This window comes from Eubalaena glacialis, chromosome 15, assembly GCF_028564815.1.
Source record: "Eubalaena glacialis isolate mEubGla1 chromosome 15, mEubGla1.1.hap2.+ XY, whole genome shotgun sequence".
Lineage (NCBI taxonomy): Eukaryota > Metazoa > Chordata > Mammalia > Artiodactyla > Balaenidae > Eubalaena > Eubalaena glacialis.
In genome coordinates this window covers 68,313,916-68,332,447 of record NC_083730.1, presented here as the reverse complement: position 1 = coordinate 68,332,447, position 18,532 = coordinate 68,313,916, and the positions used below count along the sequence as shown (strand labels likewise).

The following is an 18,532-nucleotide window of genomic DNA, read 5'->3' as shown; positions in this document are numbered from 1 at the left end:
GCAGAGGAACCAGGCGGAGCTGGGAGCCAGCAGCCTGGAGGGAGGTGCTGGTGGCCCTGGGGGCTCAGGATGGCAGCTGAGCTGGGTCTGCAGAGTCCAGCCCCCTCCCTCTCCATCCCACCTCCCACGGAGGCTCTGTGCCGGTGGGGAGGGAGGCAGGTCTTGGACAAGAGGAGATGAGGACGCCAGGGCGCCGGCAGTGAGTAGCATGCAGAGCGTCTGTTGGGAAGGCAGCCGCAGGCCGAGGCCCAGCAAACCTGGTTCCTCTCAAACCAACACTGTGTTGCTCCCGCAGCAGTCCTGGTGCTGGGTGCCGTGATCGTCCCCATTTTACAGATGAGGACACTGAGGCCGGGAGAGGAGAAAGGACTTGTCCAAGGTGCAGCGAGCCCTGGTGGTGAGAATGAACCCCAGGCCCCAAATCTGTACCCATAACAGGGACACCTGCCCTTTCGTGACTCAGGGGAGCCTTCATGGGGGACCAGGGCTGAGGCTCCCCTTCGCACCCCAGCCCGCAGCCTCCTCAGGATGTTCCAGGAGCCGGTCTGGTCCAGGCCACCACGGGTGCTGTCTTGTGGCAGTCGTGCGCAGGGTAAAGGCCTCCACCACTGAGCTCGGCACTTAGCAAAGGTTCCAGTCTCCGACCAGCAAGCTGGAAGCCCCTTAGAGGGGGGTCACCAGCTGCAGCCCCCTGGGGAAAGTCCAGTCTGTTCAGTGAGGTTGAGTATATTCGGACGTGTCCAAGCAGGAGCTTTCTCTGCAAATGGCTGAGAAATGACTTGTGCGCCACCCTGGGGACTGTCCAGCTGCCTCCCAGGGTCTGACGTGGGCTGTTACAAATCACTGGTTCCTGCCCCTTCCCGAGCATGGGATCGCCACCGCTGCCCAGGCCTCTGACGGGAATCATCTGCTCCGTGTCATCCCTGTACACGATGTGTTCTCACTGTGAGCAGCTCCTGGAGAGAGCTGGGTGGGCACCAGAGCCCTGGGTGGCATCGCAGGCGAGCAGTCGTGGGGTATTTTCTGCTGGGAGGAGCAGCTGCAGAGCTGAGGGCGCGGAGGGCCTCCTGCTGGGGGAGTGCTGGGGTTGGTGCAGACACGGGGTCCTCACCCAGCCCTGGGAGTCGCCTGTCCAGGGCCCCATCCCCTGTGTGAGGTGGGGGGCCTCCCCGGCTTGCAGCGAGAGGATGTTTGTGTCAGGCTGGTGGAAGTCATGGCAAGACAAGGCATGATGGGCAGAGTCCGGTGACTCCAAAGCTGCCCCAGCTTCATTCACCCCAGGGCCCAGTGGACCACACGAGAACGGGGCCCAACCCTGTGACCCACAGCACCAAGTGGGTGGAGTCAGAACCGGGTGCCAGGGAGGCGTCGGGGAGAACGGGGCCACAGCTGGCCCCCAGGCTGAGCACACCCTCAGGACCAGGGAGGCCCCGAATGCAGACCGAGGGACTGGGATTCCATCCTGGTGCCAGAGCACCCCAGATGTGTGCGGCAGGAGGGGGCGCCAGGGTGCGGGGCTGGGAAGAGGAGTCGGGGCTGAGGCCACGGAGGGCGAGCCGAACGGGGAGGGGGCCCTGGGGGAGGCCCTGCCCCGTGCGTCTTCCTCCTGTACGCACACTCTTGTGCGTGCTTCTCACAGTTTCCAGAGTTAACAGCTCAAAACAGCACGTTCCTTTCTCAGTGATCTGTGATTCAGGTGTCAGCATGCTGCTTGGCCCGCACGCCCATGCTCGGGCTCCTGCTCCGGCTCCAGGAGCCTGCACAGCAATGGTGGTAGCACCAAGGGGCTCCAGCTCCCCCTGCCCACCCAGTGCCTTCTGGGCTGGCTCCTCTCCTGGCTGAGGGACCTCTGTGTGGTGGGTCCCAGGGCACAGTGCCCCCTTCGCCGTGCTCACCCAGCGGCTTTGGGGGAGGGCAGGTGGAACTCCCAGGCTCCTGTGTTTGTCCAGCCCGGCCAGTCAGTGCCTCCCATGGGCTCCCTGAGCGCTGCCCGCCTAAAGGATGGCCCGTGTGGGTCCCCACAGTTTGTCCCAAGGGAGAGGGAGGGAACAGGGAAACCTGAGCCCCACCTGCCTGGAGAGCAAGAGGAGCCCCAGGCGTGGGCAAGGGCCGGACACGAGGGGCGTCTGTCTGTCCTGCTCAGGCCGCATAGCAGTGCCCGTCCTGCCGGCCTCCTCTGCCCTCTGTTGCCTGGCGAGGCTCGGAGGGACGTCTGTGGGGTAGAGGGGCCGGCCCCTGGGGTCTGAAGTCAGCCTGGGGCGCGCTGAGCAGGAAGGGCAGACGCAGCCTGTCGGGGCCCTGGGGCCTGCTCTACGCAGGACATGGCAGCTGAGCTCTTCCCACCCCCACACGCCCTGGAGGACCGACCCCTCTCGGCACACATGCACTGTTTCAGCAGGAGCAGCTGGCCTGGATGCGGGAGGCACCCGGCTCTCACCCCCAGTGACCCAGCAGGGTCCAGGGAGGCAGGCCCAGGCCTGTGCACATGCCCATCCTAGCACCCCTGCCTGGCCCCACTCCACACTTGCCCACCCACCCTTGAACTCCACTCCACACCCAGGGCCTTGCCTGGCCACTGGCCTCTCGTCTCTGGGGCCCCGTCACCGGCACGAGATCTGGGACCTGCTGGTGGCCCTCAGAGCCTGCTCAGCAAGTGTCTGCTCAGTGGATTAATGAATACATGCTAATGGCCACATCTATTATTTATCTGATGGGAAATCTGGGGTCAGAAGCACAGCGCCTGATTATGACATCATTCCCATGAGATATGACAGCTCCGCTGGTCCCTACCACGCAGCTTCCGGGAATCCTTAAGCGCTAGTTAGTACCCAGTAGAATGTGACGTTCCTGGACCACCACTTAACTGCGTGTGGAACATCGCTCCTCCAGGCACACCTGGGGGTCCTGCATCCTGTTTCTCTCTGCAGAAGGCTTACCCCGCCCCACACACACCCAAGACCTGAGACTACTCACTTTCAGAGCTTCTCTTATTCCTGAGCTTGTTCTAAAGAAGGCACAGGATGGGTTTTGGAAACGGGCCCTCCCCGGTGGAGTGCAGGACCTTGAGGCAATGTCTATGTGGTTGGGGGGGGGGGTGTTCCTTCTCAGCACTGATGCTGTCAGACCGTGTATCTCAGAGAAGTCAGGGTCTCTGGGAGAGCAGGGCTTCGTGGGGCCTCCTCCGGGCACCGCCACCCTGGGGCCAGCAGCACTGCCCGTCCACCTTGGAGGAGCAGCAAGCCTAGAGCTTCTGGCCATGGGACTTAGAGCACATTTCCTGCCTCTCCAGGCCTCAGTTTCTTTATCTGTAGAATGGGGATAGGAAGGTGTGAGGGTGGAGCAGGCCGGTGCCCGTGTCCACCCATCAGCACCAGCTGCTGCTTCCCTGTTGTTACCACATCATCAGAAAAGTCCTTAAATCCGATGCCTCCGATCTACACTGGCCCCACACTTGGGACGCTCATCTCATTCATTTTATTTTCAAACACGGGGCAGCTTTCACCAGCAGCAGGAGTCCTTTTAGAAGTAGGACGGTCAGTCGTGCGTGGGAGTCAGACGAGGGCCCTGGGTTCCTTGAAAACCCAGAGGCTCCACAGCAGGGTCACGGTCCTCAAGGGGAGGTGGAGAGGGCCAGGGCCACGCTCTGTGGTCACGGTGCCTCCTGGCCGCCGTCCTCACGTCCTCTGTGCTGGTGGGGGCGGCGCAACCACGGGATCCTCCGTGTGGCCTTGAGTGAGCACACCGCCGGCAGAGGCCAGGCCTGCCCAGCTCTGCCCTGCACCCTTGCTTTCGTGAACACAGGCCTCCCCCTCGCGGACTCCAGTGAGGACTGATGCCCCGCCTGGCAGGATGGAGGCACGGGGCCAGCCAAACCCCAGCAGGCGGAGCTGACTGCTGGGGAGGCTGCCCACGCACTGCCTGCGGGGGATACGGCGACAGTGCCCCCATGGGAGGGGGGGCTTGCCCGTGCAGGCAGCCCCGAAGCCACGTGCTGTCAGTGACCACGGGGGCCAGAGGGGGCCAGCGGGGTCGGAGGGCACAGGGCCGCTGGGGCCCGGCGGGGAGGGTGCTCTCGGGCCTGGCAGGGCTGGGCCGTGCTGACCGCCCCCCCTTCCCCCCCCAGAGCCGGATGGCGGAGAGCCTGCGCCTCTTTGACTCCATCTGCAACAACAACTGGTTCGTCAGTACCTCCCTCATCCTCTTCCTCAACAAGAAGGACCTGCTGGCGCAGAAGATCCGGCGCATCCCACTCACCGTGTGCTTCCCTGAGTACAGCGGCCAGAACACCTACGAGGAGGCCGCCGTCTACATCCAGCGGCAGTTCGAGGACCTGAACCGCAACAAGGAGACCAAGGAGATCTACTCCCACTTCACCTGTGCCACCGACACCAGTAACATCCAGTTCGTGTTTGACGCCGTGACCGACGTCATCATCCAGAACAACCTCAAGTACATCGGCCTCTGCTGAGGAGCCAGCGTCGGCTGTGGCGAAACTGGGGTATCACACCCCCACCTGCGCTGGTGACCAGCACGGGGGCAGAAAACGGGGGCCCGGAGCGTGTCCCCCGCCCCGCCTCCTCGGCCCCCACGTTTCCGCAAACATGAATATGTACGGATAGATCGCTAGGTAAGTAGACACACTTGCGCACACACACACACGCACACACACACGTGCACGCTCTGCAGACAGCAGGCTCCCCACGTGGCTGAGGTCCCATGAAGACTTGAGGAGCTGTCACCAAGTCCACCCCGAGCCCCTCCTGCCACATCACCCTGCCTTCCCGACGTGGCCCCACTCTGCATGGGGGTCCGAGGGACCACAGGGAGGGGCGGCCGGCTCCCTGGGAGGCGACCCAGAGCAGGGGCCACGCCGCCCCACGTACGCGCTAGGACCGGGCACCAGGCCTGCGACAGCACTGACCAGCCCTCCGGCCACTCACAGCTCTTTTTAAACCGCTTCGGAATATGCAGCAAAACTCCACATGGTGACACGCGTGGCGCAACTTGTCTCAGACCAGGCCAGCTGGGCGCCAGCTTTTCTTCTACGAGTCGGACGTTTTATAAACCGAAACCTGGTTTTTCTCCTCTGACATCTTTTTTTTTTTTTTTTGGCCAAATCTCGTGGTGTTTCGCAGAAATACAGAAAATTTCCAATGCAATTGAGTATTCTTTTTTAAATGCAGATTTTCAAAACCTATTTTTTTTTTTCGGGTGGTCCTTTTTTGTGTCTGGCTTTGCTGAGTGTAAAATTGTTACCTGGACGAGTCTGTCCCTCTGCGCCCGGCAGCAGCCTCGGCGCCGAGTTGTACATAAGCCCGTGCAGCGTCCTCTTGTTACTGGTGCGGTTTCCGCTTCGTTTTTCTTTCAGAAAATAAATGTGATGTATTTAAAGAAGGTCCTTCACCCAGGAGCGAACGAACAATAGCTAAATGTCTTGGTATTTAAAGAGTAAATTACCTGTGGCTTTTCTGCAAGTGGAGGAAAGGGAGGCCAGAGGGCAGCCTCGACTCCTGTGAAGGCTCGGCCGCCTCGCAGCCTGAGGGAGGCCCTTCCTGCCCAGGGCCCGCGGCACTGCCACCGCCACCGCCACGTGGATTACCTTGGCTGAGGGCCGCGTGCAAACACGAAGGCGCCGCCAGAGCCCTTGCCAAACCTCCTCTCGGCCTTTGGTACCCTGAGCCCGAGGTTGGTGTGAGGAGTCACAGCCGAGGACTTTAAGAGATGTCGAGAGGGAAAGAGGAGCTGGTGATCGCACGAAAGTCCGAGATTGTCTACTTTACGAAAATAAAATATCCTGAATGAGCCAAGCCTCGTCCCGAGTGCTGTGTGTGTAGACGGCATGCAGGAGGGTGGCGGGGACACCGTCCGTACTGAGGTTCCTTTTTCTCTCCCCCCTCCCTCCACATGTTTAGGAAAAACCGTTTTGAAATGAATGTCAAGAACAAACAACCCCAAGAGTAGAAAGACGCTGCAAAAGAGGGAGATATGCCAGGCCTGTGTGTCCCAAGGGGCTGAGGTTTGGGGGTAACGATGGCACCAGCCCAGGCTGCACCATCACCTGGACTCCCCCCCACCCTAAAGACACCTCCACTAGGGTCAGAATCATCCCCACAGAGCAGAAGAGATGCCCAGTGGGCTTGGAGGGTGCTGACAGCCCCCGGCAGTGAACGGCGAGCCTGCAGGGTGTTTGGAGGAGGGGCCCCGCCGGCCCACCGTTGGCTGACTCGCCAGTGTGGTTAGGGGGCCAAGGGATGGAAAACACTAGTCAAGGAATTTTGTTCACATTGCACCAGGCTCCTTACAGACTATCTTATTTCACACTCATCCCTGCGGCAGGGTGTCAGTGGTGACCCATTTTACAGATGAGGAAAGATGCCCAAGGTCAAGAAGTCAGGGAGCAGTGGAGCCATCCTCCCCAGGAGGAGCAGAGGGGGCCGGTGCCTCCCGACACCTGGGTCCTCGCCCAGCTCTGCACCTGGACGGCCAGGGCAGGAGCCTACGGGGGCACAGAGCTACCCCATGTCGCCGCCTCAAACCCAGGACCGGGCATGAAGCCCCAAGGGAGGGATACAGACAGACACACACGTGTGCAGGTACACAGCACTCAGACACACGGACCTGGCTTTTGTTCCCCCCACCCCTGAGCCCAAGTGGGGGTCCCCTTCACACCTTCGCACATCACCAAACAGCGAAAACCCAAGGGGGCTTTTGTATAAGAAATAACCTGTGACTTAAGATCTTTGAGACTTATTTTGCACTTTAATGCCAACTGTGAAAAGAGCAGTAATCTCAGCGTGAGCATCTTTAACTAAAAATCCACAGTGAGAGGGAAATGGAAGGATTCTGCCTCCTGCCCAGACGTGTTCAAGGAGGGGAGGAGGCTTCCCTGGGACAGTGGTCCCCTCACCTCCTCCCCCGCAGTCTTTATCTGCTCTGGTTCTTCCTCTCACCAGCTGATCCCTCTGCTGACAGGACCGTCCCCATCCTCACGGCCCAAGACCCATCATCCCCTCGGGGCCCAGCACCCCAGGCCATGGAAGAGCGCCCAGGCCAGGGTGAGGCAGGAAGGGGTGTTTGCACCGTCTGACCGCCTCCTTCCCCTGCTGCTGCCTGAGCAGTGCCTGGCACGGGGGAGGCACGTGCTAAGCTGCATCCAGAGAGGTCCACAGACAAGGCATTAGCTGCAAGCCCAGGCCCAGCAGAGGGGACGGGGAGAGGGGGCCAGAGTTGGTGGAGGACGGCCCTGAGGGGAGAGGGTCCCCTTGCCAGAGGGGCAGGGTCACCACTGGGGGGCCTCGTGCTTTGCTAAGTCTGGGTGGGGAGGGGGGGCTACTGTCCGCCAAGGGCTGTCAGGCTGTCAGGCTGAGGATGTCCACGCCTCACCCTGTGCTCCCATGGACGCAGTGCCCCCATCTCTCTCCAGCCCCCAATGGTGATGGCGGGATGCCAGGAATGCCCCCGCCACCTCCCCGCCCAGCCCTGGCTCTCTCCTCTGGGCAGGGAGGGCACCTGCCTCTGTCCGCAGCCCAGCTGCACATGAATGGGTCGGGACAGCGGGACAGTGGAGCTGCCCTAAAGGTGGGCCGGCGGCTCTCAGCGCCCAGCACTGTGTGTGCCAGGCAGAGCCTGAGACCACCATCAGAGGGCCTGAGGGGTTGGGGACACTTCCAGGAGGCCCCCAAATCCAGTTACAGGAGAATCCTGGGTGTCAGCCTGGAGCCCTCTCCTACAGGATGCTGTGTCCACACAGGGAGGAGACGGGTTCCTCCAGCATTCCTGGCGGCCGGCCACTCAGGGCCTGGAAGACGGGGCGCCTGGCGTTTGCCCCACGATCCCGGTTTCTCCTCTCCTGACAAGCAGGCCCAGGCCTGAGAGCCGGAGCAGCCCTGCTGGGCGGTGGCTGGTCCTGCGGCGCCCCCTGCTGGCCACTCTAGGAAACCACGCCGCCAGCTGGACCTGGCCGGGCGCGCCAGGACCCAGGAAAGGCCTCGTCCCCACAGATACCCCAACACATGGGCGTGAAGTGCAGCAGGAAAACAGCCGACAAATCGTCCTTTAAAATCCTGCATAGAAACTGCTAAACAACCAGTATTTGTTGAGTGCCAGCCACGTGCCCAGCACTCCACCAGGTGCAGAGGGTCCTTCTGGTCGTGGCCGTGGATAGAGAACCCAGACCCATGACCACCAGCACGAGAGCTGCTGCGCCCTGCACGCAGACCGTCCCGCAAGAGCCGCCGGCCCCCTGTGACCTATTGCTCCCGATGGGCTTCAGTAGTGCCCGAGGCCCCACGCTGGTAAGAGCGCAGCCCCAGAAGTAGATGCCTTCACCCACCCAGACCCCCACCCACAGGCCCAGCGAGGACACCCCCAGGACACGGCTGCACGGGCCAACCCAGGAGCCGCTGCACTCAGGGCCCCCTCAGATGGTCCTCCTGGGGCGCCTACCACACTGCATGTCCCCCTCCCTCCCTCCAGCTACCCACCCCCACCCCGCCCACTGCTACCTACCCCTCCCCAGAGTGTCCCAGGCATCCCTCTGGGTACGGACAACGAACAGCACCCAGGAAATCCTGTGATAAATCCTGCGATAAAGTGCAAACTACACCCCCCTGCTCCCCATGGTGAGCCTAGTGCTTGCGGATTCCAGCCTGTCCACCAGAACCCAGAATACCTAGAGCTTTTGTAATTAAGACAGTGTTGGGCTGGCCCAGGTACCTTCTCGGACTGAGTGTGAAAAGCAAAATTCTTTCACTTTTAGAAGAAAATATGGCAGGATACCTCCATGAGCTCTTAGCACCAAATTCTCTTAAACAACACCACAAAAAAAGAAAAAAGTCACAAAGGAAAAGATTGATGAAACTCACTACTATTCAAATGAAAAACTGCTGGACCAATGAATAAACAAACAGAGAAAAGCCACGCAGATAGCCTGGGAAGTGATATTTGCAATATGTGTGACCAGCAAAGAGTTAGAATCTCGGATAAATGAAGCACTCCCTCAAATCAATGAGAAATGGAAAAAAACAACTCAGCAGAATGGGCTCAGGCTCCTGGGAGGCCCCGGGGAGGAGAGGAGATGGAGGCGGTGCTAGGCAGAGAGAAGACGCCCCTTCCCAGCCTTGGGGGATGGCAGAGCCATAGGACAGCGACAGCTACGCAGCTCAGCACACGGCCAGGCTGCCGGGAGGGAGCACGATGGGCTCTCCCGGCTGGGAAGCAATTGTGATCTCCGGCCCCATGACGCCCTTCTCTGGGGAAGTCCTGGGGAAAACCAGCGCATGCAGGTCCGCCGGACTGGAGTAAGTTCACTGAATGTAAGTACACACGTTCAAACAAGGGATGGGCAGGCTGGGGTTATAATCAGGAAATGGAGCCCGTGACACACCATGGGTACATTCCCAATGATAACATTAGGTTTTTCAAGTACCAAAGGGATACATACAGCAAAATACATTTAGAGAGTTTTTAAAACATGCAAGGCAAGATCTATATATAATTACCCCTTCAGTGGAAGCACAGAATCCTAACCACTGGACCACCAGGGAATAATACAAAGACATGTGTTGGGGATGAAGTCACCCACTACTGGCGGCTCCAAGGAGGGCAGGAGAAAGGGTGCTGGGTGGGGGAGGTTCACAGGGGGCTGTATTTTGTTTAAGCAAAAATCTCAAGCAAATATGAAATACGGTTGAATGTTAAGATTTAGCAAATCTGGTGATGGTTCCTGATGTTCGTTATCATCATCTCTCTCTTCCCCTGAACGCTTACACAGGTCACAATGATTTTAAGAGCCTTGAGTGAGAAACGGCAAGTCCCCTCTCTCCACACCCCGAGAAGGAATGTTCCTGAGTGCTGAGCAGAGGCATCCATGGAGCCCAGCCCCAGAACTGGTCCTTTATGGAGACGCCCCGATATCCCAGGGGCCCTCAACCATGGTCGCCCAGGAGAACCAGCCAAGGTGCGTTCAAGGAAGATGTGGGCAGGGCCCACCAGGTGACATGGGATAGGGCCAGGGATAGGGCGGTCTTTTAAAAAGACCACCCGGGGTTCTGCTGTCCGGCCTGGCACACCCAGCCCAGCCCAGCTAGAGGAGGGCATGGTCCCGGCCGGTCAGCAACCCCAGCTCCCAGGGCTCTGCTCAACCTGCCTCTCTGCACCTGTCCCCTTAGTCATTTCTCTCTGGGCCCTGATTCGGGGAGTGTTCCCGCCTGGTCCTCACTTCAGGCCTCTGGGGGGGGGGGGTGTCCCATCAGCCTCAACGTCCCAGATGGGGAAGCAGCCTGTCTAGGGGCACACGGGGAATGAGGGGACGGCAGAGGGACCTGGTCTGTCCGACTCCTGGCCCAGGACATCTTAAGGCCCGTGTCGGCCTTAAGGCACCCCCTTTAAGGCCTGATATCCTGCCTCTTGGAATGAGTCCCTCATTTAAAAATGCTCATTGTGTCTTGTGACAGGATGGATGTCAACCTGACACGAATCTCAACCCTCCAGTTGCGGTCAGTCAGCGGGTGGCCATTACCCTGGACTCAGCATCAAATTAGCAGGAGCAGTCAGCTGAAGGGGACGGTGAGCCAGGGGGTGGGGTCTTTCACCCTTAAAAATGTGCTCTGGTGCTTCTCACAAGAGGACATTTACGGGGCTCTTGTCACCAGGGAAATACAAATGAAAACCAAAGCGAGACGCAAGCACACACCCACCATCATAGCCAAAAGATCAAGTGTGGGTGCGGATACAGAACGCCTGGGACCCTCGTACACCCTGGTGGGAGCGTAAAATTGGCGAAACTCTTTTAGGAAGCCATTTGTAGTACCTTCTAAAGCTGGACATAAAGTTGCCCTGTGCCCAGCAATTCTGTCCAAGGCATATCTCAAAAGAAATGCATACACATGTCCATCCATCGAAAGACATTTGTAAGAATGTTAGCGACCACTGTGTTCTCAGCTGCCACACACTAGAAACAGTTCAAATAGCCATCAGCAACAGAGGGGATAAACAAACCGTAGCGCCCTCATATAGTGTGCATACCACACTCCAGAGCAAATTGGCAAAAATCAGTAATACACAACGCACAACAGACACAAAGAAGCTAGAAACAAAATATTACAGACTGTATGTTTCCACTTATGTAAAGTTTAAAGAGGCACAAACTAACCCATGGTCTTATAAACTGAAGACAAATCAGCCTGTTTACGTTTGGGTGAGGGGTGGTGACTGGGAGGGGCAGGTGCTGGCCATACTCCGCACATTTCTTGATCTGGGTAGCAGTGCCCGGAAGTGGCAGGTTCACTTAGTACAAGTTAATCAAGCATTCACGTATGACGTGTGCCTTTTTAACGTGTATAGGGTACCTTAATAAAAGCATAGCTTTTTAAAAAATATGCTCTAAACTGTGATCGGCACGGCAGGCGCCTGACTGGGAGAGGAGGCCGAGGGCCACCCAAGCGCCCACGGTGAGCCTACCTGCAGGCAGCTGCGCCAGGTGCTTGAAGGCCAGGTGCAGGTTCTCCCGGCAGGCTGATTGGGGGTCGCTCAACAGGAAGGACAGGGCGTGGATGACGTCATGCTCTAAAAAGCCATCTCTGGGGAAGAGAAGTGGGATTTAGACACAACGAACGTGCCAGGAGAGGATCCAATAAGAACCTAGAGGCGGTTGCCTGCCCTCCCGTCCCCATGGAACCTTAGCCCGTGCCAGCTGGATGGGACCGCATTCCTGCGGCCTCTGGAGAGAAGGCACAGGCTGGGAGTGCCCTCACGTCGGGTGAGAGCAGTGCGGCCTGAGTGGTGCAGGACGACTCTGGGCAACAGAAGCGCATAACCGACCTCCCCTGAGCAGCCGGGCTGAGCTGACCGCTTTTCTCCACCTGCCGGGCACACACCTGCGGCCTGTCCAGGGCAGCCACGTGCCTCCAAACCCACGTAGGCCTGTTTTGCTTCTTGTTATAATGATATAGATTCATTGAATATCAGGTAAGCCAGTTCAATGGGAGAAGAGTTGGTGGTTTTTGTTTTTGTTTTGATTTCCTTATGAAAACAAAGGTGAATGCTTTGGGAAGACTCCAAAGTCAGTGTCTAAAAAAATAAAATAAATAAATAGGGCTTCCCTGGTGGCACAGTGGTTAAGAATCCACCTGCCAATGCAGGGGACATGGGTTCAAGCCCTGGTCCGGGAAGATCCCACATGCCGTGGAGCAACTAAGCCTGTGCGCCACAACTACTGAGCCTGTGCTCTAGAGCCCGCGAGCCACAACTACTGAAGCCCACGTGCCACAACTACTGAAGCCCGCACACCTAGAGCCCGTGCTCCGCAACAAGAGAAGCCACCACAATGAGAAGCCTGCGCACTGCAACGAAGAGTAGCCCCCGCTCGCCACAACTAGAGAAAGCCCATGAGCAGCAACAAAGACCCAATGCAGCCAAAAATAAATAAATAAATTTATTAAAAAAATAGTGAGATGATTGTAAAGATTCTAGAAGGGTTTTGCATGCAGATTACTTCATTAATGTCTGAGTGCTTGCTCTACTTTAAAGAATCAAAGCTCCATGATGTTACAGGTGCTGGTTTAAGCAAAAAAGATGATGGGAAGCTCCATCCAGTGGAGTGGCGCTCCATCCAGTGGAGTGGCTCTTCATCCCATAGCCAAGAAGAGAGAGGCACAGGGATTGGTGGCTGCCTAATCGTTTAGGGGTTTGGGGTTAAGATGAACTGTTTGAAGGGAAGATACAATTTCTTCCAATCCTGGCTTTTTAACCATTCCTTCTGATTAACCAACTAACTGCTGGGCCCAGTCACGTCTGGTGAGGGCTGCAAGGCTGCATCTCTCGAGGCTGGGGTCAGAACTAAATGAGAACTCAGAGCGGGGCCTGGCCCAGTGCCCAGCACACAGGAAGTGCCTGACTGTGCTCTGCCGTGAGGTCTGTATGAGTCGTTCTGGGAGAAGGAAATCACAGTGGGACCCCCAAGTTGCAGGGGCCTTCCCTGACCCCCGGTGTGAGGTGTCTGGGCCTCTTCACTCCGCGCCCAGGCGCCCACTCCGAGTCACTCTGCTGGTAAGTCAGCTCTGTAAGCTGTAACTCCCCAAGGTGACAAGAAGCCAGGACCCTGGCTTCCACGCTCATCTGCTTCCCGTCACTCCTTGTGTGGGTCCAGGAAGGCAGGAGGTTTCAACGTGGGCAGTGAGATGAGGGGTGAGATGACCATTGAGCCCGGCGGACTTCAGAAGTCGGCCCCGGTCACTTCTGCCCTTTGTCCAGTGTGGTGTGCTGGAGTGAGCTGGGTCTTGGAATCCTGGACCCTGGGCACACCAGCTGCCTGCTCCAGGCTCCTCCCCGCCCCTTGCGGTGGTGCTGGGAGGGACATTGGAGAACAGTGTGCCAGTCACATCAGGTCCTCAGTCAGTGACGGTTTCTGCACCGAGTCCCCCCTGCTAAAGTGGCTACAGCCAGGAACCACCCCCCACACCTCCTATGAGGATAAACAGACCTACGGTCACCGTCACTGGGCTCGTAGTTTCCTGTAATCCCCAAACTTCAAGCATCCCTCCTCTCAGCCTCCGTCACCCTCCCTGGGGTTACTCCTAATGTCCAAATCGGGTCCGGAAAGAGGAAAAAGGAACAGGAAGAATGAGAGAAAGCACTTTGCCGGATCTGTCTTAGATGAGAACAGTGAGACTCAACCAAGAGCCTTGCCAGGTCAGAGCAGGAAAGGGCGGCCCTGCAGATGCCAGGTTCGAGCCTGCTCCCCCGTCCTCCCAGGCACCAGTCTGCCCTGTTTGGTGCAACACCTGTGAACTGGGGCGCTCACTGTGTCACCACCTCCCCACACGCACCCAGTTCATAGCGACCTGTTGGGCCAGGACTGCGCAGGGATTGGGCTGGCCACCCGCCTCCCAGGGACCTGACATCAGAACCCAGAGAAGAGACGGGGAGCTGGGGGGTCGAGGGGACCGAGGGGCTGAGGCGGCCATCTGGTGGTGGCCCTGAGCAAGCGGGTGTGTGAGTTCCCAAAGACCGCCCATCTGTGGGGAGAGGGAACCAGAGAGAGAGTGCCCGGGGCCACCCAAGCCACCACGGGGCTGACACTTCACGTGCATGAACTCATTTAACTCCCTGCCCTGCGAGCAGCTCATTCAAGGTCGTTCAAGGGCGTGCCACCCAGGGGAGGGGTGTGGCTCCAAAGCGTGACATTGATACCCAGAGGCAGCTGCCCACCTGCCCACGTTGTGGGTGGCCATGACATAGAGCACCTCAGTGGTCTTGATGCGCACCAGGTCGTTGGTGTCCTTCAGCAAAGCTTTCAGGCTCTCCAGGCAGCCTACGGGCAGAAAAACCTCTGAACATTCACCAAGCTCAGAAACCAGCTAACCTAGAAGTCGACAAGTGAGCCGATGTCCAGAACGAGAGCACCAGGGCTCTACTGTTTGGGGGTGTGAGGGCATCGTGTGGGTGACGGAGTGTTTCAGAGCCACTGGCAGGGGCTCTAGGTGCTAGAAAGGCTCATCCCCCAGGACCCTGTCATCCAACCCCCCTCGTGAATCTCTGCACACCTCCTCCCAGTCCTCCACGGGGTTCAGAAAATGCCCTTTGCATTTGGAGAGACTGGAAGTCAAATTCCAACCTTGTCACCCACTAGTCGTGTACCCTTGAAAGGGTTACACCTCAGGAAGCCAGACTGAGCACCTGAAAATCTTGCCTTATTTACTTATGGGGCAACCCTAGCCTCACACCGCTTCTCTCTGAGCCTCCATTTTCTTCTCTGTGGGTTGAGGAGGTTCCTTCCCTCCCAGGGCCAGTGCTACAAGGACTAAGATAACACGGGCACTGCACGTATGGCAGTGCTGGCCCAGAGTCGGGCTCATTAAATAGCAACCTTTATTATTGAAGCTCCACCTGGCATAGGAGGCCAGACTGGGACTGCTGCCACCATCTCTGGGATTAAACTAGCCCTTCAGATAAGGCTGGTGGGAGAGGCGGCAGTTCACTCATCGTGGGCCTGATCTGGGACAGGTGTGACCGTGCCACTAAAATCAACTCAACTCTTATGTGGGTAATTAAGAGAGTGGGACACAATGGACACAGGTCCCCATGTATGTGTGGTTTCAGTAGGGCCAGTGCCTATCTTCTGTGACAGCCTTGTGGATGAGACAGATAAAGGCCTATTTGGTGGATGTGTGGCCACCAGGTTGAGTCATAGCAGAGGGGGCTGACCACTGGTGGTGTCCAGTTGAAGATGGACTGACCAGCTGGGAGGGATGCTGTGAAGGGGCCACCTCAAGCTGCTCTGTGTCTGTCCATCCAGACCCCAGTCGTGGTCACTTGGGCTGTGCCACGCTCACCTATGCGGATGGCCGTGTAGACGTGCTCGGGGTCGTGCATGAGGTCACACAGGGCCATGACGGCTTTCTGCCTTGTCAACAGGTCCTCCGACTGCAGCTCCTCGTTCAGCTTGGGCAGCGCCCGGCAGCCGTAGGCAATGGCAGCCTGGGTGGGGTTGATGTCAGGGGGCAGGTACTTGGAGATCTGGGCTTGGGCCATCTTCCCACGCCTCCCACTCCTGCAGAGGGCGACTCTGTAGCTTTCAAAGTGAAGCTCTGCAGAAACCACTGATTAAAAGAACCCAAAAGTTGTCATCATTGCTACTGTGATTTGGTATTTTTACTTCCATTTTACAGATGAGCAAACTGAGAGTGAGAGCAATGAAGGGATTTGTTCAAGGTCACAGTGAAGCCCAAACTTCACAGTGAAGTGGCAGCCCAAACTGCAAACTTCAGAGTTCTCCCGATACTTTATAGGCTGGGCCTTGGGACAAAGGCATTGAGAACACAAACTAAGCCAAATAAGCAAACACTGTATCAGCTCCATTCAGTGCTTATCTTGTGCCAGCAATACCTAATATCCAACTCAGCTACCCCAGGAGGAGGGGACTTCTATTACCCACATTTTATGAAGGAGGAAACTGAGGTTTAGGGACAACGAGCTGTGGAGGTCACGAACTAGGATAGGAACCAATGTTCAAATCTGGGTCTAGCACATTCACCCATCAGGGACCCACAGTCGGATGCTTCCGGCACATCCATAGAGAAGGAAATAAGGTTAAAGTGTGATTTATTTTTATTACACACACACTTTGAGCAACTGTAGGCAGTGTGGCTTAGTAGTTAAGAATGGGCTCCAGACCCAAGCCAGTGGGTGGCCCTTAACAAGTTATTTCCTCTGTGTCTTTCTGCAGCTCAAAAGGGAGATGATAATAGCACCCACCCCCACCCCAACCCCCGACCCCCGCCAAGCTGCCATATTCACTGAGACTCTTGAGCCTGGCTCACCAGGGCTCCAGATACTTTGGCTGAGTTATTATTAAGCTGATGGTGGTTGTGACTGCGTTTAGTGGCAGTGACAAGCCCCAGCCTGTGGGAATCGACTCCACTAAGAGAGGTGAACCGGACTCTGATTCCGGGCAACTGGTGACTAGGGAAGGAGGAGAGGGGGCCGGGCTGGAAGAGGAGAGGGGGCCCGGCCATTTGGGATCGGGGCTCCCCTCTCAGGAAACGGTGGGCGCCAGGGACAGGGGCCTACCCTCATCTAAGGGGTATGGGCTGCCTTGGGGTGGGAGGGCACGGGGCCTGTTGATGAGGACTGGGTGGGTCTGGGGACCCCTGGCCCCTGGCCCCTGTCGGCCGCCGCAGACTCACCTGCTTCAGCGCGCAAGGTTCTGTAGCGCACGCCCGTTGCCAGGCGACCCGGTTGCCAGGCGACCCCGAGCGGCGTCAGCCGCGCAGCTCTTGCACATTTGGCGCCCACCGCGCAGGCGCGAACATCCCCAGGCCAGGGCCGGCAGTAAAGTGGGGGTGGTGATATTTTACAGGGTTACTGTGGGGAACAAAGGCGGCTCAGCTTTGTTCGTAGTGCAGAAGGGAAGTGTCTGTGTGCGCCTTTCTCTGTACTGGGCACTTGGCACGCTGTTAATTCTCAGAGTAAACCTGTGAGGTGATAACATTCTCCATTTTACGGACAGGAACCTCAAAGAGGTTCAGTAGCTTCTGCTGAATCACTCAGGCCTGATCCCAGGACTGCTTAGCCCTGGTCCAGGCTCCTTCCTCGGCAGGCTGACTGGCTGGTGACGACACAGGTCGGCCCCTGCAGTGGACTCAATGCACTGCTGACCAGAGCAGTTGTTCTTGAAAGCAAGCCAGAGCCAGCCACCACATACACCAAACCCTCCCAGGGCTCCCCACTGGTCTCAGGACAGAGTCCAGACTCCTAGCCTACTGCTCGAGGCCCTAGGTGATGGCCTCCTCCACACATGCTGGATTATTTCTTAATCCCCCAAATGGCTAACTCTTTCCTGCAGCTGGGCTGCTTGTAACACTATCCACTTCTTTGTTCTTCAGGACACAACTTGGTGTACTCTTCCACCAGGAAGCCGACCTTCTCCCCAACTCCAAATTAGCGAGTGATCCTATAGCTTAATTACCCCACTGGCACACTTCCCTCTTCTTATTCTCTACTTGCTTGTCTGTTTCCCCCAACAGACTTCCCTGAGGGTGGAGGCCACTTCGGTCCTGGTTCCTTGCCTCCCCAGTGCCAGGAATATACCAGGAGGCCTTTCAGTAAGTGTAGAAGAAGTGAATGGTTAATGGATTTGAGTCAAGCTTCATAATCAAAGCACTTTCACCATCTTGTGTGATCCTCACAACAAACCCTTGAAGTACATAGTCAGGTCCATTTTATACCAGAGTAAACTGAGGAGGAAGTTGAGCAACTCAGGGAAGCTCACCCTGACGCCTCTGCCCTTAGCAGTGAAACTCACTAACAAAGACACCAAGCTTCGGCCTCCAGCACATTTAACTCTGAAACGAAGGTAACTGACCTCGATCTGTGTGCCATGGACCCCATTTTGTGATGTGGATGTCTGCCCCTACTGCTGTCCTTCAAAGGACCAAGTCGTGAAGGGTCTGTCTAACCTAGAGCATCCTAGCTTTTTTACGAAGGTGGTGTGGAGAGCATTGGGCTGGGATTTAGGAAATCTGGGTTCAAATCTAGTTCTAACTCACGAAGCAAATCCTTTGGAATGTGTGAGCCTTCGTTTCCTTGCCTGTGAAATCAGGGAGCTGAATCAAGTAGATTCTCAAAGCTGGGAATCCCAGATCTCTCAGGATTTGGTTACAGAGAGTCTTTTTGTAAAATCGTCCTTCAATTTTCTGTTTTTCAATCTCCTTTTTATTATTTTTGCAAACACACACATAACATTCTATGTAGCATATATGTTAATTTGTGAGACATAAAAATATAATAAGCACCTGTGAATTCACCATTAGAACATTATCAGTGTCTGCATCCCCTTCCCTTGTCCCATACACGGTCCTCCTCTCCAAAGCTACCATCTCATTTCTGTGGTTACCGTCTCACAAATGCCTCTGGAAGCCATCTAGCCCCACGTGCCTCTCTCTGCAAACAGAAACTAGCTCACAGAAGCTCAGTGACTCAGGTCAGCCTTTAAACAGCCATTAATTATGGAAATTAATGTTGTAGCGTAAGC

General features: G+C 56.9%; 2 protein-coding genes across 2 annotated transcripts in view; one reads left to right on the top strand and one right to left on the bottom strand.

Moving 5' to 3' along the window:
* Positions 1 to 5,807, top strand: part of GNAZ (G protein subunit alpha z) — a 42,314-nt gene extending 36,507 nt beyond the window's left edge. The window contains exon 3 of the mRNA XM_061169773.1: positions 4,124 to 5,807. Within this exon, the coding sequence (XP_061025756.1) occupies positions 4,124 to 4,468 (345 nt within the window). The 3' untranslated portion in view covers positions 4,469 to 5,807. The remainder of the gene's footprint in view (positions 1 to 4,123) is intronic.
* Positions 1 to 15,531, bottom strand: part of RSPH14 (radial spoke head 14 homolog) — a 60,779-nt gene extending 45,248 nt beyond the window's left edge. The window contains exons 1-3 of the mRNA XM_061169774.1: positions 15,333 to 15,531; positions 14,209 to 14,311; positions 11,461 to 11,579 (exon numbers count right to left, since the gene is read on the bottom strand). Coding sequence (XP_061025757.1) covers positions 11,461 to 11,579; positions 14,209 to 14,311; positions 15,333 to 15,531 — 421 coding nt within the window. The remainder of the gene's footprint in view (positions 1 to 11,460; positions 11,580 to 14,208; positions 14,312 to 15,332) is intronic.
* Between the last annotated feature and the right edge of the window lie 3,001 nt (positions 15,532 to 18,532).